Raw genomic sequence first — 23,500 nt, 5'->3', positions numbered from 1 at the left:
ATAACCACTTGGATTGAGGCAACTCAACTGAGCCCTAAGGAAATAGACATTGCCTATAAAGGAGATGTGCTTCTCTCTGTCAGCGACAGAACATCAGAAGAGCAAGGTAGAGTAACTTCTAAACAAAATACACCAAGAGGTGCCAGTTTGCACTACAGACTTTGCAGATCTAAATATTCTCACAATGTCTGGATGTTTTAAAAGAAATTACCTCCATGAACAACTTCCCTTCGCCACTTGTTACTGAAAAAATATAAAATTACGGTTCTTAAATTAATTACAGTGTTTTTATTTAGGTATTATTCTTTCATGTAGTACCCAGAAATAATGCCTTTCTTACCATCGTTTCTCAGTGTCAGAGGTGTAGGAGGACTCAAAACTCTGGCATTTGTCACTGTGTTTTTCACCAGGCATATGTAGCTGCCAACATCAGATGTTTGCACCTTGGATATGTAGAGATTGCCTGTCTCCTGAGAGATGAAACGCCTGCTGTCTTCTGCCACAAAAGATGGGAATTCATTAAATACCCAACTATAGATGATCTCTAAAAGAACACAGAAAGAAAATAAGATAAAGTAATTACAGAAACAATACTGTCTCACATTAATAGATATACTAAATTAATGTCCATTATCTTTATTTCAATAATAAAATTCACTAAAAAAGTTCATTAATTTTATATCAATAATCTATGGGGGGAAAAAGTTAAAGATTTTTAAAACTTTTTATTTTTGGTTTAGAATTGAAGAGAGTATTTTTTCTCCCCTTGGGATTTTGAAAATAGCATAAATGTTGAATCCACAAGTTCCTTGTAAAGGCAGACTCAGTTCAGATAAAATAATTAAATTATTCATCAGACTCAGAAAACAGCAATAAGATACTAAATAAATACTTTTTCTAGTCTTTTGGGCCAAACCAATAATAATATCCAAAGAATTATTTTCTCTAGTTGTTCAGATTTGCAAGGAAATATATGAAAATGATTCCTACAGAACTATGGGTGACTTCTGCAAATGTATGTGTATAAACAGGTTTCATTCCAAATGTTTGTTTTTAAAATCACTGGACTGTACTAACTGTTCAAATTACCATGTAAGTAATATTACTGCCTTATAGTTCTATCTTTTACATCTGCTTCATTGAAGAATTTCTTAACCCTTCTTTTATGCAGCTTAAATCCCTGTGATCAATGAATAATTCCTTAAACTAAAGCTATGAACAAATCAGTGACTTCTAAAAATAGCAGTTAAATTCAGTCCCTCGGTTCTTATTTTTATCCCATGAATCATCTATTCTATTTACCTGAACATTATATACTTTTCTCTTTATACTCATAATAATTAGTTGAGGAAAAAAAATGTTATTTCCTATTATTCTGTGTGCGATTATATCATGATTTAATAAAAACCTAGATTCATTTATGCCTCAATACTAGAAGTATCAGTAAAGTTAATAAGATTCTGATTTTGCAGGGAATTACTCATGTGGAGTTTCATCAACTCTGACTTTAAAGCCTTAACCCTATGTATACTTCTTTACACATTGTTGTCCTTTTGAGCTTATTTTGCATTGTTTCATTCTTTCTTCACACTTTAAAAAAAAAATTTATTCACTAAAACTGCCACATCTGCTGTAATTTGTTCTGTAGTCTCCCTCCTTTATAGCCTTCAAAAACCTGGCTTCAAAATGAGAAAAGCTGTAGTTAGAAGGAAAAAAAAAAGCTGAATAAAAAGTCCCCATTACTGCTCCAAGATACAAACTGCTCCACTGGTATAACATATTTCAAGCTTTTAGACTGAAATTTCCTGTGTGACTACTCATCTTCAGCAGCAACAGGAAGACAGTAATTTCAAGTATGTCAATCTGGTTGTCTCATACTTTCATCCCCATGAAGTCAAAATGTTTTTTTGATATAAAGTTACTTGAAAATGAAAGAGTCAAAGGGGTGACAGGAAACGCCTCAAAATTTAAATTGATAGGAGAGGAATTGGTATAAGAAGTGTGAAACATACTTTGACTTTTGAACTTTGACTATAACAGTATAGAGACAATTAGAAATTCCGACTAATTTGTCCTTTCTATCCTTGTGTTGTACTGTCCCCTGACACCGTGGGGAGAAAGGAACAGAGAAGCACAATGACTGTTTTTTCAACCAATATAAGCAAAGAGTGCATATAGTGCTATAAAGATGTAGTATCCTCTGAATCTATTTTCAGGAAGTTTACTCTAATTTTGAAATCAGATGAAAATTCTCTCCTAAAAAAACCCTGGTGGTAGCAATACAAAAATTTGTGTTAAAGGACTGAACATACTTAGCTGACAGGAGGGAAAGACTGCTTCAAAATCTCAAAACTGGGACTTAAACTGCAGACATTGACTTTTTGATAAAATATTTTTTTAGATTTATTAGTAATTCTGGTGGCTACACAGGACTCTAAGGAATTAAGAGCTCTCAGAGAGTTCTCTGAGTGTTCAGATTTTCCTTCCTTTTCTGTTATGTTTCAGGCAAAATACTAATTATGCCCCAAATATGTCTCAGAAAATTTTATTACCACATCTTGCCATAATGCTTTATCTGGCAAAAAATAATTAATGGCAGTACAAAATTCTACAAAGTGATGATAAATACACAAGTTCAAGAAAAATACATAGGTGTTAATTGAGGACCTGTTACCAATTCAAATGGAAAGTAATCAGTCTCACTAATTGCTCTGGTTTAAAAGTAGTTCAAAGCAAATCCAAAACAGTCATCAGTGTGGGTTCATTGGCAGTTCACACAGAAGAGAATTTTCTCCATTCATAGCCTAAAACTGCTTACAATTAATTATTCATTTATTAATTAGAACTAATACTAAGGAACAGATTTCAGGCAATAAATTTCTGTGCCTTTAAGAAAATAAAATACTTAGTCTTGCCGGTGCTGAATCCGGGGAATGCTGTCATTTTGTCACTTTCTTATTTTGCTGTTAAAAATGGCATGGCATGGTTAAAAATGTGATGGATGAATGTGTACTGGTATAGGGTATTGAGACAAAAAAAGTGACAGAACTCTTGCCACACCTGAAACTCAAAGCATTTATGCTATAAAGCTGTGATTAATGTGCCTTTTTTTCTTTTTCTTTTTTTTTTCTTTATTTTTTGGTGCACACCTACAGAATCTGTATTCTAGTCAGGAATCCAAACTCTTAAATCCAGAAAAAAATGCTAGCAGTTTACTTCTTGATTCCTGTCAGCCCATTGACATTAAAAGAATTGGTCCTATTTTTCATTTCTAAAAAGCAAAACTCCAGGAATACACTTTAAAGTACCTAAAGAATGCATCTGTATGCTGAGATCTGGAATGCATCTGGAATTCTTGGTCTCCTTTGCAGGTGAAAGGCCACTTCATGTTTTTTTTTTCCTCCTGTTAGACCTGGTTAATGAGTTCAGTAGATTCTTAAATAAAATTCTGAGGGTCATGTCCATACACTATGCATAGGCTTCAGTGGAAATATCTCAGGAAAATGTTGCAGACCAGTCAGAAACAGCCACAGCTGGCTTGGGATCTGGGGACCCCACAGTTTTTAGCTGACAGAAATAGATGGATGATCTTGCAGAAGTGATTTTACAAAAGGGCGTTCACAGAATGACTGCAATTATGGGAAAATGGGTGTACCTTGACATTGATCCATTGTGCAAATATCTCACTCTTCTAAATTTGCAGCCCAAGAAGAGGATGAATCATGCATTGCTGTTCACATTCTTGGACTCTGACTGTTTCTACTCCGTATGCCAGCAAAATTGCAAGTTAGAGTTTGTAAAAAACAAAATTGCTAGTAAAGACTGGCCAAGTACAAAACCTGGGGGTTGGTTTTGTTTTGCTGGTTCGTTTTTCTACTGTCAGTATTAAGCATAAGCCAATACCCAAATGATTGCAAAGACATATTAAAAAAACTAATAAAAAAACAAGTGTATAATCTATACTGTGCATGCACAGTAAAATGTTCTGAAACAGCAGTGGATGTAGTTGCATGTCACAAGTCTCCCAGGAGTTCAGCACAGGAGCACATGCAAGAAGAAAGGCATTGAAATATTATCTGAAATCCTACTCTTACAAAATGGTAAACTTCTAAGTGAACTTTTAGGATTTCAGAACAAGAAACTGAAGACCAAATGGATGACACCAGGTCTATTTGTACACTGTTCACTGCAGGTTTGACTGAAGGTAAAGTATGAATTTTCCTATAATGGTTTATGTTTCAAGATTTTAGAATGAGTGTCATTCGGTTAAGCAGAAATACAGCAGTCATTGCATTATTTTCTAATAGGATAGTGACCTCCAGAGATGCATCTCAAGCCCAATATAAATAATGATGACATTCAAGAATTTTTAAGCTAAAAGTCAGTACTAACAAAATCTAAATAAACCAAACCAGAACTTTAAAATCAGAAAGTAATTACTTTAGATATGACCTTATGAAGTTGTCTGCTTTTGATAAAAACCTTTTCAAATGGTTTTTCCATGCTATACACAATTTTCTTTTAATAGGGAAAATTAAGTTTTAGACAAAAGAGAATCTAAACATTATATGCATTATACAGAAGTTTAGAATTTTTTTAAGAATGTGTGCTGAGTTTATTTATTTTTTTATTTTTATGACTACCTATTTTATTTTTAATGTGGAAAAGGGCTGAAAAAGTCTTCTGCTGCTAAATTCTCTTACATAAAAATTTTTGGTTTAAAAATTATTTAAGTCATTTTGGTAACTGCAAAGCTGATAGTTCCTTTTATGAATGACCGACCTTGTTTCCAGAAGGATGTCTTTAATGAAAATATTAATCTTTTTATCTAAAGATGATTGGAAAGCCTTCCTAATGTAGCCTTTCTAGTAGTAGTCCTATTTGTTTCTATATTTTATTAAGTACTTTTTATTAGGCTCTGTAGGTGAAAATCTGGGTAATTTGGTGCTGAAGTAGTAAGAAGAGTTCATCTATTTCCTGACAGAAAGAATTTATAGTGTGTGAAATCTTGCTTACTATAATTTCTTAAATGATTTTTGTAGTTCTATTTTCTTTGATAAACAATATAAACTGTCACAATCTTATGTACTTCCCATAATGGGTGAAGCTGGAATACTGACATATCAGCATTTTGCCTCCTGCTTTTGGAGGTATTCTGATGCAGAAAATGTCAGTACCATGTTAATGCAAAAGTCTTTCTGTCATCATGGGTCACTATGAAATAACCCCTGAAGTATTGTAAGGAGAGCCATGCTGAAGCATTCAGAGAGCACCAAAGATTCACTCCCATGTTTGTTACTGCCTGAATGTTTTCCAGATTTGCTTCAGGGATTTTCTTTTAAGAAATTGTTCCATTCATCCTTTTAACATGAGGCTTCTGGACAGCCTTTTCACCAGGCTGTTAGTTAAGTGCTATTTTGGGTGCAGGTGACAACATAACAAGAAGGCTGTTATATAAACTCTATTAAGGCCACTGAAAACCTAAGTGTCCATAACATGGCTAAATTTTCCTATTCAAGGGCAAAGCATGCAAAATACCCATGTCATAATTGCACTTCTGTGGAGTTATAATATTTGTACAAGAAATAATTCCTGTTCTAGGCTTCATTATGTGATGTAGTAGGAGATCCTGTTGGAAAAATATATTTCTCTTCATCCATTTAGAATTTGCTTTGCTAATTCCACAAGATGGCAGTACTTGATGAATAAATGGTATTGATGCCTGATGACAGCCAAAATCTCAGACAATCTGTGAGTTTTTGCAAATACGAAGAAGTTTTTATTGATAAGTTTTAATCAATAAGTAAAACAGAAAAAAGTACACTTGAGATTACAGGCTGAATTTACTATACATATTATGTATAAAATATAAATTTCAATATTATTAAATATATTGAAATATATATATTCAATTAAATTTGCAAGGTGGCTTTCCTTTGGCATTTAGAATTATTCTGTTTGAATGAAATAAACTGTAAGGAAATATATAGGCCTACATCTTCCCTTCTGAAAACTAAAAAGCCTAATTTTATATTAAGCCAGCTTTGAACTTTTCTTCACTATATTCTGTATACTATCCAGAGAATAAGGGTGCAATATGCAGTACTGTCTAATGATGAGGAACACTTCACATTAAGAGGGAAAAGAGGCTTCTTTTTAGCTGAAATGAATAATAAAAATGGGTTGTTCCTCCATCCTCCCAGCGCACACAGATAAATAATTGTGGTGCATTTCTTTGTGATGCTACGGTTTATATCAGTGCTCATTAATCCTCCAAGAAAATATTTAATGAATATAATTTATTTGTTGAATTGTAACACACCCACCTAGAGCAAACAGATATTGTCGATTTATCAGTTAGTAATGAAATTGCTTATTTCCTTCTCTGGGGGCTCTGTATCTACTGCTCACTTATCTGAAACACAATTCTACCAACCACAGGATTGTCTCTCTTCAGATTCAATTACAGTGATAAAACTCCAAATATTTTCTTTCTTATAACCACTAACACAGCTAATAACTAAAAATATTCTAGAAAAGGTAAATGTACTGTCAGGATTAATCTTGTTCTGGAGGATGCAAATATTATATTGTTGTTACCAGTGTAGTCAGCCAATGTAGTCTCATTTGTACGTTAATATGTATGAAATGTAGCCAGTCACTGAAACATATAAAGACTGATGAAATGTATTTCTCATACATGCACTCTTTAATTAGGCCGCATAGCATACAACCAAAAATAGAGCTTTGAAAAGATATTGGACTGTCAAGTGTATTTGATATCCATTGGTATGATTTTCATAATCAAAAAGCAACCAGTTCCAGAATGTGTCAAAATACTGTTATAAAAACCACCCATTATAACCACTACCTTCTCTTGTGCTCAGACAAGACCAAATATTCTCAGTCCACTCTTAAAGAATGTCCAGTGTTTTATATTCCTAAATTTAGGTCTTCACAATCACCTATTTTTTCTTGGATAATTGGACAGTTTTCTTTAATATTTGTCTATATTATTATTTAAATACTGTTTATTGCCTATACCAAATACCATATTGGAAGTACTGAAAACACACTACTGGATAGCAAGATTAAACTTTTGCAGCTACAATGGAATCCCATTACCTTTGTACATATAAAACTTCTGTTTGCAAGGCTGGATCTGACAGATCTCTTAAACTTTTCTTCAGAAGTCCTGATTTTTAATCCTTTGTTTAATTTTATTATTTTCATCTCTACTGCTTTTCTACATCTTATAATGTAGGACCCAAAGTTGGACATCAACACTACTGAGCAGTAGAACAAGAGTCATTTGTATACCACAGGTAGCCAATCTCTTAGGGTGTCCTAGAATTCTACTACTGATTTTTTTTCTACTAAGTATTCTGTTATTTTTTTGTAATTGTATTTTTCTAAGGAAAAATGCCATTTAATCATATATTCCTTTTTATTTTATTTGTATATTTGATCTTTGATAACTACAGTAATCTGAATTTTGCTGAATTTAGTGCTATTCCTTGTGAGCCATTTCTCCTATGCACTAATAATTTTTTATTTTCATTCTGTACTCTGCAGCAATTGTAACCTCTTGCAGGGGTCATTCTCAAATTCAAAATATGCCTTTCTTTCCTCTAGGTCACACACACTTCCAAAAAATAAAATTTAATTTGATATATCTTCTCAATAAACTTCTCATTTAAAGAAATGTTTAGACATACTTTAAGGTTATTTTATCAATATATATTGTTCTATTATGTAAATAAAGAATATGTTTAAATGACAGAAATTTATGACCAAAAAAAGCTGATGGGAGAAACAAATAAATATGTGATTATATTTGAAAAAATTTTTTGAGGAAGACAAACACTGGAAACAGAAAATTCTCAACACAAGACAGAAAAACTACATAAAACGTTTAAATTTTTTTGAAGCAATTAGGAGATTTTAAACAACAACTCTGATATTGATATTCCTCTATTTTTAAGGTAGGAATGGAAATTTTATATAGAAAATTCCTGAATGCTACCTATAAATTGATGTTCCATGGTTTATAACACACCAGGTAATACAAATGCCATTGTATATTGTTTACTGCAAAAAGTAGGAAAAAAAATAGGTGGTAAAGAACAACAAAGTTAAATAATGTAAATAATTAATACAAGAGAATCGCTATTGAAACTTCTGAAACATCTACAGCCCACAGGAGCAGGGCAGTGACCATCCCCCTGTACTCAGCGCTGCTGAGGCCACAGCTCCAATCCTGTGCTCAGTTCTGGGCCCCTCACTGCAAGAAAGACATTGAGGGGCTGGAGCGTGTCCAGAGAGGGGCAGCGGGGCTGGGGAAGGGTCTTGAACAGAAATCCTGTGAGGACCTGGAGATGTTTAGCCTGGAGAAAGAGAGGTTTGGGGATATCTCAGTCTCTAAAACTACCTGAAAGGAGATAGTAGCCAGGTGGGGGTCAGTCTCTTCCCTTAAGCGAAAACTGAAATTATAAGAAGAAATGGCCTCAGGTTGTGCCAGGGGAAATTTGAATTGGATATTAGAAAAACTTCACCAAAAATGTTGTGGAACATTGGAACAAGCTTTTGAGGGAAGTGGTGAAATTACAAACCCTGCAGGTATTTAGAAGACATACAGCCATGGCATTTAGGGTAGCTGAATTCAATGATCTTAAGGGTCTTCTCCAATCTAAATGATTCTATGATTAGCAATTTCCAAAGAGAAGAATTAAATTTGGTCTATCATTAGAAAAGGTAATCAAGATGACACACATCATTAAAAATTCATCTGTTTCAAACTCAGATGAAATAGTTCAATTGGTGATATGAGATTTGACTAATATTCCAATTTAAAAAGTGAGATCTAATTAACAATATTGGAAGAAAGTGTATCTAGTCAATCTAACACATTTTTATAATTCTTTGTGTTGACCGAGAGAGAAGTTTATGTAATGTTTCTAGAATTCCAATTCATATTTTATAAAAGAATATGTTGACTAAAATATTTAGAATAACTTCAAAACTAACTTACTGTGCATTGAAGGGAATAAAAGCTGACTGCACAGCATGATCAAGAGGACCAGATGTGGAATTCTTTATTCTCTGCTCCTGACTATTTTAACAATTAAAAGCAACCTATGCATTTGTAATGACGAATCTACAGGAAATATAAAATTTGTCAAAGGCAAATATGCAGAAAATATCACTGATAAACCCTGACTTGTTTAGCTTATTATTATCAGAACATTCTTAATGATGGAAATGTGTTGAATCTGCAACACAAGTTGCTTGTTTTTTAATAATTTGAATGAACAAGGGTTCTGTCGTAATGCTTAACTATTGCATTCATAAGAAAAGTGTGGCACTGGAAAATTATGATTATATTGTTTAATGCTGTGCAGAATATGTGTGTAAATTATTTTCTCTGACAAAACCTTCAACAGAATTTAAAGGGTTTTTTTTCCTTTTTTTCATTCACACTTTATGTTCTCAGATTGTGCTACGACACTTGATTTTTTCTACGATTTAATGGCATTGGTGATAGTTACTTCAGCAATCTCTTCTTCTTCTCTAAGTTTGATGCAGTTGTGAGAATGATGAAAAATCTTACTCCCAAGCTTTGTCACTTTCAGTGAAACCAAAGTCCTGCACCCAAGGGGATGAATGCTTTACATGGAAATTTCATTTCATGACTACTACAGTGATGCCAATAGAAAATGCATTTTGAAGGCATAACTAGGACATTTTTAAAACAATAAAACAGAAATAATGTTTGGATGATGATCATCCAAATTTACAGAATATTGCTATGTCTTAACTCCTTTTCAGCTGAGAGATGCAAAATGCATAATTTTCCTTAGTCAGCAGAAGAAACTCTGAAAAGCAAATTCTGTAATTTGGCTAAAAATACTCACTAGTACTTCCATTATAATGGTATCAGTCTCTAAAGTAGCTTATATATATGTTTCAGGTCAGTTTCTTGCTCTTACAAGAAAGAAAGCAATTTAAATTTGTCCTTTTACACCTCAGTCACCTTGATTCCTGATGCCTGGAAGGATTAATAGTAGGAGAAATATTTATTGAATAAGATTTAAATTCAGGCTTCTGGGTATAAAAATGAAAATAAAAGGCAAGTAGAGCTCTAGTTTATATTTCAAACTACTCTCTTTTAGCAGAATTCACAAGTCTATACACGTAGTTGTTGTCATAGGAATTGTACTGTCAAAAGGTGGGTACTTGGAGTCTGTAGAGTTACCCTTGCATGACTGCACACACTGAACTTAAGACACAGCCCACTGCATCTCTGCTTTATAGTCTCTTGATATTAAGTGTTTTAATATAAATATAAAGACTTTTCCTGGGTCTATCTGCAGGTCAGTGTTTGGTGAATTCCACCATGGGCATGACACGATATGATTGATGAAGCTTACTTAGGCCCGCTTCCTTGGTCTTACAGTATTTCTTTTCCTAAGGAAATAGGAGGAATGACTTTCCAGCAGTGCTGAACAAACCACAGTCAAATGGATATCTCCACTAACACACAGTTCTTTTAATTTCTAATAATTTTTCCTCTCCTCACCAGCTCTTTTTACATCTACAAGAAATGCTAACACATACATATAGCCAATCAATCCTTAGGACTTTTGTGGATGATCATCAGAGGCAGGTAACTACTCTATCATTGTCCCTCTAAATATGATTTTCAAATATGTAAAAAACCCAAAGAACAAAATGGCAGTATAAATCTCATAATCCTCCAGATGTTAAAGATATAGTTCTCAACTCCTTCTTGGTATATTTTCTAGTTTTAAATGTACCAGGGAATGGATCTGCCATTACATTTTTCTGCACATAACGGAATTGGTGAACATGTCTCAGAGAATAGCATAAACCCAATTTTATAGTCCAAAAAATAAATTTTTTACATACTAAGTATGATGTTGACAGATGATTTTTTTTTCTACCTCAATTAAAAAATAAAGTGCAGACAAAGACGAAGAAGCATGTCACATTACCAAATTGCCCCAGAATGCTGATATTGCTGTTCAACCATGTTGTACAAATAAATCACCACAAATAGCATCAGCAACAATAAATCATTTAAAGTGTAACAGTGTTGAGAATGTAACTTCTACCTGTTTCTACATATGCTGTTGTTGCATTACATTGTTGCATCCCTGTGCACACTGTTCTGCATTGCTGAAAACCTACTGAACTGCTTCCACCCATCTTTTACTTGTCACATAATTGTTATTGAGACATAATATGTAGTCTTTTGTCTTATTTTTAGCCCAGACCAGTATCTGGTTATGTATACTCTTCTCAAACCCTTAGCAATAGCAGTCTAAGTGAAATTATATATACATATGCTTTGTTCCATTACACATACATATCACATGGACTAAGAAGGTATTTGTCCAACTCTCCTGTTCTTTTTGTTTATTCTATAGGAAATATCATGAATAAAATAATGCAAACAGCAGGCAGTCCTTCACTCTCTTCTGCTGACTATGTGCATAATTTTCAGAAGTCTTATTTTGTTTTTCTTAATCCACCTAATTTAGGAAGACGAAAGAATTGTGATATGATGCCTGTGAAGATTTTTAGCTTTTTCATATATTATAGCTTTGTAGATTTTTAATATATAGTTGTATATCTTACAGCACTTTTTTACACTTTAGAATGGTAGTTACCCTTTCTCACACATTATGTCACACCCTTGAAATACTGTTTGGTTTTATTTTCAAGGAAAACAATTTCTAACAAGAACATCCTGTTTGCACCAGCACTCAGGAGACATAACAGGATATAGGGCTAAGAACCCCAAGGAGCAGGTAGAAGGGTGGGTTACCAGGACAACCCTTCTCCCTTTGGATGCATGCCAGATATTCAAATTAGTTAAACTTACAAAAAACGGTGAAAATTCAATCCTGTGTGTGTATATAAGTATATTTTGTGCACCTGAAAGCTTTAATTTTAAAACTGGCCTTTTTTGTTGTCAATTTTAATATTATTTGGAAAGTTCTCCTGATTCTAGGCAACAAAAGATCTGGATCTTGTAAAGTAACAAGATCTGTATTGTAAATCAGTGCAATTTTAGTCTTTCTTTGATGTTTTCTTTATAGATCATCCACTTTTAGCCTCTTTAAAATAGTCATTGCTTCTTTCTTCTTGCATTTGGTAGAGCTGCATTTGGTAGACTCTTCAGGATTGAAATTAGCTTGTGAAACTCCTAAAGGATTTTGTAGTTCTGCAGGAAGGGCCAAGCTGACAAATCCTTTATCAGTATTACCTAAATCCTTCTTTACGCTCTCCCTTCCTACTCCTGAACTTTTATCCTGCAGTCTCCTATAGGACATTTTCTCACTTATTGAAAGAGGAAAAATAGCATGCAAATTAATACTTCAATAAACCAATACATGAAGTAAAATTTTCTGGTTGCAGGTTGTACTCTGAGGCAGCAGCATCAAAACCACAGGAACTGTACCTACTGACTAAAGAAGTCATCAAAATTATTTTAACAGTATTGAAACAGAGCATAAGAACATGGGAGATAGAATGGGCAGTCAAATTATCAGAATAAAGTAATTATTTCAGTGTTGAAAATATTGTCATAAAAAGTCACTTTTTCGCTATTACTGCCTGGAAAACATATTTTGTTGACAAAAGATATAGAATGTATATTTGCTACTGCACAGTGATTCAGATCTGTTTATAATCAGATTGTTGTCTGAAATCTTATGATATTATGCATATACCTATCCAGTGATTTGCTCATTGAAAAATCCAAGCAATTGCCTTTAACATGTTTAATGTTAAAATATAGCTACTTTCATGACAGTTATAATTTCATAGGATAGGGAAAAACCCCATAATATATCCATATATCTATATCTATATCTATATCTATATCTATATCTATATCTAATCTATATCTATATCTATATCTATATCATCTATATCTATATCTATATCTATATCTATATCTATATCTAATCTATATCTATATCTATATCTATATCATCTATATCTATATCTATATCTATATCTATATCTATATGTATTTCTAAACAATTTCTAGTTTCCCCTTTGAAAAAGAAAAATGCAAATGAGATATCCCAACCATTCTTACCACTTAATTTATCTGGAAAAAATCTTCCTGAACTGATTAAATCAGGCTTTATGAAAATCTATGTTTCATTATGCTTTGTATCACCTCAAATGGTTTTATGTTCAATTTCATACCTATAAAATAAGGAATAACTGACTTTATTATATAGGAAAATTTATTAACGGAATCTGACAGAACTCAGAGATTAGTTCTGTCCAAAGCCTTCTGCCCTTCTGCCTCTGAATCAAAACTGATCTCCTAACATTTGCAGTAGCCATTTCTACCAGAATCACCACGGAATTCAGTTAATCATGCCTAGTGTGGGAAGAATTGCATTTTCTGAAAACTCCCTTGTTTTCATCCTTTTTTTTTTACATCCTTTAAAATTTCATCACAATGGCCATGGAGATAAAAAAACTAGAATCCAGAGCCTTAGAAATAGATAACTTCTCATTTCTTTCTCCTTCTCTTTGCTCTTGTTGCAGCTGTCTGATTAGCCTTGTATTTCTGGCTTCTTCTCCTTAGTTACACACATTAACGTGTGCATTCTTACTCATTTTCTGTGATATGGAGAGGTAATTATGATTAATTAAGAATTTACTAACTTAAACAAAATGGACTTTCTGACATTTAGCTAACTGAGATGTCAGTGAAATGGTATTTTTCCTGGCATCAGCTTAGTAAAACACTGGATCTAAACAGTGAATGGATTCTAATGGGAAGGCAACTATGAGCAGGTTGGTTTTGGGAGGGCCCTGCACCTCTGAGATGGTAGCTGCCATATGTGACATTAGTCTTAAATCTGTGAACCTCGGACTGCTGCTGTTTTACAAACTGTGTAACCTTGGCCACAGAAAGCATTTGTGCAAGACTTGGTATCTCTTCAACACAAGCTGAGGAAAAGTGGATGTGATACCATAAGCATCCATTTCTGTTAAACCTGGCAGGACAGTGCTGTCTGGTTTAATCCCTAGATTAAGAGGTTTCTGTTAGCTATGTCTAATTGGTTGGGACATATCAGTAACAGGCTAGTAACTTGTCTTGAGGGAAGAAGAGCTTGCCCACTACAGAAACTTTTCATCATTGTTCTATTTGTCAAGCTGTAGACAAATAGCCATGTACAGCTCGTGCCTGAGAGGCAGAAGTGCCTGAGCCTGAGGGCCAACTCACTCCACATATTTTTAAAATTAATTAATCTCTAATGCTTCCTCCCTCTTTTCTTGGTATCTCTTTTCGCTTTGTTTCTCCTGAGCTGTCAGCTGGGGTAATACATGTAGGCAATACTGTGACTGTGAAACTACAGCACACATTCCTTAAGCAGAGCCCTGTCAGGGCTGCCCCCATCATCCATTGTTGTGTGCTGCATTAATTGGGCAAGGTCAACCATCTTCTTCTCACTACGTTTCCAGTCCCTGAGGGGACAAACAGGTCTAGTGAGTGATAGAGTGGTCTAGGGACATAGAACTTGCAGTTTCCAGTGTAAATAAATGTATTATTTGAAAGAATTGCTAGCATGTTTGAGAGGATGGGGAAGATTTTTCAACAGTGCAAAATGTGGAAAATGTGGGGTTTTTTTCTGGTTTTGTTTTTGGATTTTTTTTAATACTTACAAGTTTCTTGGAAGAATTTGCTACAGTTGGACCAGTAATGCAGGTTTTTTTTTTATTATTACATTTCAAATTACAAAAAAATCCAACACACCAACTAGCAAAAAAAAAAAAACCAAAAAAAAACAAGAAACCCAACCAAACAAAAAATGAGAGAAAATCTAGACTTATACACCTACTACACAGACATTGTCTAGAATTTGGGGCACGTGCAATCATTAAAATGCAATTAAAATCTAATGACAACACATCGCCAACAGAGTGGGAGTAACTCCACTCTGGCAAATACAGCTTGTTAAAATGCTGCCCTACAGAAAATTTTATAATTCCCAAACTCAACTTTCATCTCCTCAGATGAATGCCTTCAACAAGATTGAGGAAGGAAACCTTAAAATGTGCTTCAGGGAAGTCAGCAGCAAAATTACTGGTCATGTATTGAGTAATGAAAAGACCATAGAAGAAAAAAAGTTAATTGCATTTTTTCATTCCATAATGAAAACTACAGGCGTAGTCATCAATCAGTTGCACAAATAAAGAACACAGATTCCTATGTTGAGCAATGTCAGGGGCCATGGACATTCTATTTAATGATAACACCCATGCAAATTATCATTACTAGACATGAAGGTTTCAAAAGCAGTCTAGTAAAAGTGACAAAGTAGACAATGCAAGGGTGAAAAACCTTTATGATTCTTTGAAGGAAATAGGTGATGTGTGAAGAGATAAGATGATCCTATGAAGTTAACACAGAATTAGGAGAGGAATATAAAAGTTAAGCTGAACCTGTTCTCTAATGCTTTTTATTTTCCCATTACTGAAAAGGAAAATTTAAGGTTTATTCAAGTTATCCATAGAAAAAAAAATCATCACAAGGCTATAATAAAGTCTAATAGGCAAATGCAGGAACCCTTCAACTCATGATATCTAACTCATGGAACTCTCAAACAGAAGTTTTAAAACATTCTGTGTAGATAATTTATAAGTTTTAGACATGCAAAGTAGAGGTAAGAAAGTTGCCATCTTGTATTTTATATGTGACATAATAAGTGTTTATTAAATAAACCTTTCCATCCTGTGCAGTAAGCAATTATTTTCTACTACTGTTACTTAAGCGGCCTATTTCTGATTCCCAGCATCATACTCCTACTAGGAATTAAAATGAATTAAGATCTATGGCATGTAATTACAATAAAAAAAAAACCAGAACTGAGTATTCTATAGTGTCCATATAGATCCCCTTAGTACGGATAAACAGCTGGTGAAGTCCAGATACTAGGATTTGGCTTTCATTATAACAGGAATATAAGTTTTAGGGAGAAAAAACAACAACATCCCCCAACCCCCAACCATCTCAACCACACTTTTGTTAGTAGAAGAGGAGGTATACTGGAGAATTGGACAGTTCTACCTTCTCAGCAAGTCTAACAGTTAGGAAGAGATGATAATTGTTTACAGTGAATGTGAAATATTGAACTTGCCAACACCAGCTTCATACATACTGACCTTTATAAACTAAGAGAAGGAACTGACTGATTAGTAAGTTCTGTTTAGCTTATGGGAGAGTCATGTTTAGAGGCATGACCTATCCAGCTGCTTTGGTAAACTGCAAGTTTCCAATGCTTTTACAGATCACAGCAAAGCAATTCTGCCGTGATCTAAAGGCAAAAGGGGAGCTATCACCTTCACCAACATATTGGCCTTTCCTGGAAGAAAAGTATTTAGCTTTTTATGCTAAAGTTGATTTGAAAATTCAGATTTTGGAAAAAAAAATAGAAAATAATCTGAATGCTACTTTATTGTTTAATACAGTATAAGCCATGGTCAGGAAGAAATCTCACCTGTACTGACAGGTTTATGTGATGAAGTGTATCCACTGATGCCTAGAGAGGGCTGGAGCATCAGAAATCTAAGAAATTGAAGGCTTCCTGGATTTTGAAGAAACTGTTAAAGGCTAGATCTACATATGGGACAGAAGTTCTCTGATGTTGTGGACTGAAATGCCACTGCTGGGTGTCTGGATCCCGGGACTTAATTTTAAAATAACAACACAAGCTTAAAATAACCTTGTGACCCTCAGCTACATATAGACAGACATCTGAGAATTGTATTCCCTAAATCAGTTTAGTAAATTGAGATCCAGAGGGTGCATGGACCCCTTCAGAACAGAATTTGCTGTGTCCTGCATGCAGTTACCTGAGACAATTGTCTGTAACCAAGGTAATGATCACCCTAAATGTAGTCCAGCCCAAATATAACCATCTTGTTATCATAACTAATTTGTCTGGAGAAGTTTAATAACCATTCTCTTCCTGAATGAGGTGATTTAGAGCCTGTCTTATTATTTTTATATATGGTTTGTGCAGTGTTCAAACCAGGGGAGTTCTAAAGCTATGTTGCACTTCAGCTGGACTTGGTTTCCAACTAGTAGTGAAGCTGCAGCCAAAAACTGCAGATTTAATGCAAATGCTGCTTTCATGTTCTTTTAGCAGACCCTGAACAGTAAGAGTTATAGGTTTGTGTTTACTTCCAAGGTGGATGTCTGAAGTATGCATAAATAGGAGCTTAGAATGACTTAAAGAAACTTTCTTTTTTGTGAGTTTCTCCAATTAATATGAGGACCAAGAAAACTCTGTAGGTAACAGAACAGGACAAAATTTCTGGTGCATAGTAGCAGGAATTTTTTAGCAGCTTGCTTGTTTAGCAGCACAGTATGCAGACATCCAAACATGGATGGAAAGGATTGTGATCCCCATGGCACTGGCATGAATCATCTTTGATGAAATATTTGCTATGAAAAGTACAGTTTTATAACAGTAAAGGGGAGGTATAAAAGATGCAGCTTACAGCACAGTTTCCAAATTTTATAAGATCAGCTTTACCCTTTAGAAAGAGATTAAGAAAAAAAGGTTATCGTTTAACATCTGTACAGATGTCACATGCTGCAGATAGATTATGTGGCAGAGCTCCCTCCAGACGGCAGCATCCCTCTGAGGCAGGATGGAGCACACATCTGCCTTCCCCTACTCATTCTAACAATGGGAATCGTCATTCTCCATTAAGCTCATACTGAAAGCCTTGAATAAAAGCCTTAAAAAGCTCAGCTGAAAGTATTAATGCTGAAGGAAACATGTAAATCTGGATGAAAACTTCCATTCATTTTTAATCTTGCTATGGTAAACCTTGTAATTAAGATGATTAAATGACTGAATAAAACACTATATTTACATCATTTAGAATACCACAATGAAAAACCATAATCCTGTTTATGGAAAGAAAACAGTAGAGGCATTTTAAATTGGAAACATCAAACAAAGCTTGTTATTTAAGCAGTCAGTAATTGATGTAGCTCTTGCTTAGCAAGGACAACTAAGAGTTAACTGCCTAGGAAACCCCTCTTGGAGAAATTAAATAATTGGTAAAAATCAGATATTGTGTTTATGGAAGCAAAAAAAAAAAAAAGATAAAATGTTGTGTTTATGAACGATCAAGTTATCCATATTTAATATATTTCACAGGAGACAAGTTAAGGATTAGCAACAAAAACAGCACTAGTGGGAAAGCTTCTGGAGTAGGCACATCAAAATGATACAGGACTCCCAAGAAAGTTAGAGGTAGCATTTTTTTATGAGCAATTATCCAGGCAAAGCAGGAGGTGACAATCTTTTGGTGGCTGTTTGACATAAAGAATTGGCAGAAAAATCTTTTCATTGAATATATTTTCCTTCACTATTTTGAAGGAGTGGATAATGTCTCTCCAAAAAAACTCCCTCAGTTTTTTGCCTTGCTATTGCTAAAAGATGACAATAACTTTAAAAACTAATTTATTAAACTAAAGAGATAAGTCTCTCATCTGAATCTGCACTGCAATACTCAGAATCTATTTCAGGTGTGCTTACCACCCCACATTCCCCCTTGATTTCCCTATGAAATATTTGGACAACAATCTAATGAAAACCTATATGAATAATATAAATATATCACAAGTTTGTGTGTGTTTGTATGTTTAATGCATTACCTCTTGAAAATATATCACAGCATAAATAAACAGAAATCAAGACTATATGCATATGAAACTGCCTCTCTGATTAAAATCTTGTCAAAAGAAATTAGTGTAGTATTTTTTCAGTCACTGGTGCTTTGCAAAGGCTTTCAGAATTTTTTCTAAAACTATATTCTGTAAGAATGGAATATAGGTACTATTTAATCAAAAGTATTTAATTTATCTTCCATTTGAAAACATATTAATAAAATTATGTCTCTCTTAATGCAGTTTTCTTTTGCTAAGTCATCTTTTTTTTTTCCCACACTGTCTAAAAGGGTTCAAGCTGAAGTTCTTGGGCAGTTCAGTTATTGACTGGAGAGATTGAGGAATGGGATTCTGTTGAAGAACTAATTGCTTACGAGGTTGTGTAGAATTATTAGGCTTGATATTGTATCATGGATTTATCTCCTGTGATAAGTAATTGAAAATTATTTCTAAAGGTGCTGATCAATATGAACAAGTCAATATCGCAGTGCTTACAGTGTTCATCCACAAAAAATTCTTTATCAATAAAAACACTCCCATAACTCATGGTCTTGTTAATTTGAGATGTTCACACATTGCAAACATGCTCTGAACAGTCTTTAGCTTAGATATGTTCACTATGAAATCTTAGGATTCACTTGAAAATTTGTCCCTTGGGTGATTTTATTGTTCAGAAATTCTTAGGGCTATTTAGAAGATAATACTATCTTTGCAAATCAGCCACAGATACTAAAACGAAGTACCAAGAAACTGAATACTTAAAGAAATTTTAGCTCTTCCTGTATACAAATCCTTGAAGTACCTCTGCTTGGCTAAAGACCTTTTTATCTGGAAATTTTGTATTTACTGTTTAATATCAGAAATGAATTCATACACTTCGCTCTGAAATTTCAGGTTTTGTCCAAAATTATTTTTTACAAGTGGACTCTGATCTGGCAGTCAACTTTCATCAATTTCTTGTATTTTATAGCCGGGGCTTTGTGGAATGATTTATTTTAGAAACATCACCTGAGGCCTGTGGAGGTAGCTCTCCTACTTCCAGGGAGACTCCTGCTATTGTATTAATACCGCTTGCAGTCCCACCCCACTGCAGTACCAGAAGAGCATAATAGCCCCCAGTACTTTGCAAGTAAGAAGCTGGAAGCAAATTGCCTGCGATAGAATCACAGATTCATTTAGGGTGGAAAAGACCTCTAAGATCATTAAGTCCAAACATTAAAACAGCACTAGTTCCATCAATAAACCATGTCCTTACTAGCCACATTTTTCAAATATCTCCAGGACTTGTGACTCCACCACTTCCCTGAGCAGCCTGTTCCAGGGATTGACAACTCTTTGGATGAAGAGCTGCATTACTTGTATTATGTAATGAACAAAAGGAAGGGAGGCTAAGTCCTCTTCTTATTGATAGGAGCTTGTGTTTACATCTGTATATCAGTGCAATTTTTCAGCTTTTGTTGATTACTTCACCACTCTGTAGAACCTTTTCTGGCTTAGCTATGGTGAAAAAATTCTGCCAACAGAGGATAAAAATATTTTTCTGGAAGTAATTTTCCTGTTGGCATAGCCTACTGGTACTCAAACAATATAAATTAAAACAACTGAATGCTGTTTCTGAGCACTGTAGTTTGTACAGCAGGGGTTTTGTTGTCCTGGTGATGAAGATGAAAGATACTGGTTTTCACCATCAAAGGCAATGTCTGTGTAACAGCAGTGATAAAATCTGACTAAATAAAACTCACATGCATAATTTCAGGAAAAGAATTCTAAATATTTTGATGACATATAAAGGTGTATGACTATTTCACTCTTGATTAATGTCCATCTATTTTTTCAATCTCAGCTTGTTTGGGGAAATGAAATTCAGCTGCACTGCTGAAACCATCGCTCGCTTTTTCTCTCTACATCTCTTCCCTCTCAGTTTACTTATCACTATCAAGCCTTAACATCATGTATTCAATTGCATCATATAGACTGCAGAGTCAAACTCAGAAAGAAATTGTAGAGGTAACCACAACAAGAGAATCTGGTCAGAAGGGAGAAAAGCAGAGAGATGGCATTGATAACTGGAATACAGTAATAACAATCTTTGCAGGTACTGAGATATTTTATTTTCTGCAGATCTTCCATCTGCAATGTTACTTTTCTTCAGGCCCAAAATTTGGAGTAGAAAAAGTCCCTCAGTACAGACCTCATTCCCCAGAGAAGAAAAGATTAGGCTATACTGAATCTACTGAAAAACAAGTTAGTCTGTCTGGCATGATGTCTCCAGGTGTTGTATGGCATGCAAGTATAAGGATGTACCTAGCTGTCTGCAGATTTTGGAAGAGCGTCAATTTGAAAAGCAAAAAAGTTACCTCTCTGGAACACCTATGTTTTCATGGGGGGATCCACAGGCATTTCATAGAATTTGTGGTAATGCTGAGTTTTAGCAATGATGCAGTTTTATGAAACTAAGTTCTACAGTGAAAAGTAACCAAATCATGTCTCTACTGAAAATAAAGTAAAATTTGTATTCAACAAAAGTATCATGACATTGGAATTTGGAGCAATTTCTGAAGGCTTCTAAACACTAAAAGCAATGTTCTGTGACCTCCAGGCAGCATATTCACTGCTGATGGCATGGAGACTATTGTTACATTCAAGTTTTCTACCAGGAATTAAACAATCTTGTAAGAGAAACTCTGCTGCTATTCATTGGCATTTGCAATATATGAGCGTAAATTAGTCCTTTGGTACTCCAAAAACTGTCAGAAGAATGGTGGATGTCTCATCTTTGAAGTTCCACAATCAAATACATATTGAATCTAAAATCCTGAGCATCCAATAATGAGGAAACTGTAAAGGAGGAGCATGAATACAAGCTGCAACCTACTGTACCTGGAGAATGAGGTGGAGGGGAGCACATCAGAACAACTCCTTGACCTTCACGTACAGATACAGCACTTCTTGTCCGACCGCTAAAATTCCCCAGATCTATCAAAAGAACAGAGCATTTTAGTTACATACCAAAGATTTTGAATTTTGTGGCTACCATGACTTCTGTTTTATTTCTTCTTTTAAAGCTGACTGTTCCTTTTTCCATACCTTAATCTACAATAGGAGGGCCTGAAAAAGAAATCTATTTCCATTGCAAAAAATTCAATGTTGCATCAGCATTTTATTTCTTTTTTAGTGCACTTGCATACAGTATTAAAAAAAAAAAAAAGCAGCAGACTATGTACCTAAATATATATGCCATTTACAGATACATTTAATAGTGCTTTTATTTCCTTTTACTATATCCTGCTTGATCATCAGACACGTGAAAAAGAAGAAATACAACTGGAGGGAACACCTTGACTAACATTCAGACTTATGATGTTGCAGACCCCTCTTGGACAACATAGACAGGACATGGTGATGACAGAAAGGAAAAGGAAGACATTGGTTCTAAAACCAAGAACATTTCTACTCAATAGCACATTTGCTCTGTCAAATACTTTCCTTCTGATTTCTCTGATGCTATAAGCCCAAAACAGTTGTAGGTAAACATATTTTCCCTCAAAATGTTTCCCTCTATTAGGCTAATAAGAAATATTTCACTATAGGAACAAAAATTTTTAATAAAGCTGTAGGGAAATGCTATGAACAGTTCATTGTGATTATTTAAAGCATCTCAACCAGAAGATCCTATTATTCCATTTACCACACAGAACACTTAACATGGATTCACATTTGGGGTGGATAGCAATGCTCTAGCATTTATATCTGTAGTAAAGAGATATAAGACTTCAGTTCTGCCATTAGACGGGTGTCTTCACCCATTCCTCAGGTTTTTAAAACCTCTCTCAGGGATTTTCTAGAGACTTTTCTATCTGATGTGGATCAAGGTGAAGAGAGCAGCGAGATATCTGTGGAAAGGACACCGAAGCTTCAGCAAGCATTAAATGAGGATTAGAATTATGAATAGATTGGGCCGGTGGGAGCTTCTCTCACTGACATTGAGTGACCTGTAGCCATACTTCCTAATTTCTGCATACAGTCCAGCGTGCTGGTAAGAGCCAGACACCACCAAACAGTTTGAACAGGTGGAGCAGAATTATTCCTACCTTAATTGCACTCAGTTGGCATTTCTCTATCAGATGCTGAAATTCCACATCTTGCTCCAGACCTAATAGAGCATAAAACTGAAGTCCAATGATCTTCAGGTTTTTTTTCCAAATTTCTAAATTATGTTTTAGACAAAGCCAGAAGTTTAAAATTTATACACATTTAAATTTGTGCTCTCTTTGGCCAAAATAAGTTAGTGTTTTGATTTCCAAAATAGGTATCATACTTGAATAGAAAAAAGGTATGTAGGATCCAGTGGAATTATTTTAAAATTAGAGTTACATTACAAAACTTTGAAAAATGTTGCTGGTCAATGGATAATTAAAAATTTAAATACTGTATTGTGTATTAAAATGAGCACTCCATGGGTTATAATACATTCTGGTGTGGAGTTGTGTTTTTTATGTTTTACTACGTTTGTATTATGTATTTGGTTTGTTCGATGTACCCCTATGTTGTATTTGGTTTGCTCCTAAGTTTCCCGCCTTCCCTCACCTGTCCATCTTCCCTAAAACTGCTTTGTCATCCCCCTATCCCCTCCCAGGTGCCTTGTCCGTCATCTGGCGTCCCTTCCCATCCATCTAGAAGTTTCTATTCAGGGCGTCAGGTGATTGGACGAGGGCCTGGGGCCCCTCCAATGTCCCTCTCCCATTGGTTACCATC

General features: G+C 34.6%; 1 protein-coding gene across 15 annotated transcripts in view; it reads right to left on the bottom strand.

Annotated features, from left to right (window-relative positions):
- CNTN5 (contactin 5) overlaps positions 1-23,500 on the bottom strand; it is a 592,916-nt gene that overhangs the window by 155,647 nt on the left and 413,769 nt on the right. For all 15 annotated transcript variants that reach the window (XM_072927379.1, XM_072927359.1, XM_072927346.1 and 12 more), the window contains 2 exons: positions 21,626-21,721; positions 341-544 (listed from right to left, as the gene is read on the bottom strand). In XM_072927379.1, the coding sequence (XP_072783480.1) occupies positions 341-544; positions 21,626-21,721 (300 nt within the window). The remainder of the gene's footprint in view (positions 1-340; positions 545-21,625; positions 21,722-23,500) is intronic.

The sequence above is a fragment of the Taeniopygia guttata genome, chromosome 1, assembly GCF_048771995.1.
Source record: "Taeniopygia guttata chromosome 1, bTaeGut7.mat, whole genome shotgun sequence".
Classification (NCBI taxonomy): Eukaryota; Metazoa; Chordata; class Aves; order Passeriformes; family Estrildidae; genus Taeniopygia; species Taeniopygia guttata.
Note: the sequence above shows the minus strand (reverse complement) of the source record. Positions and strands in the feature narration are given on the sequence as shown.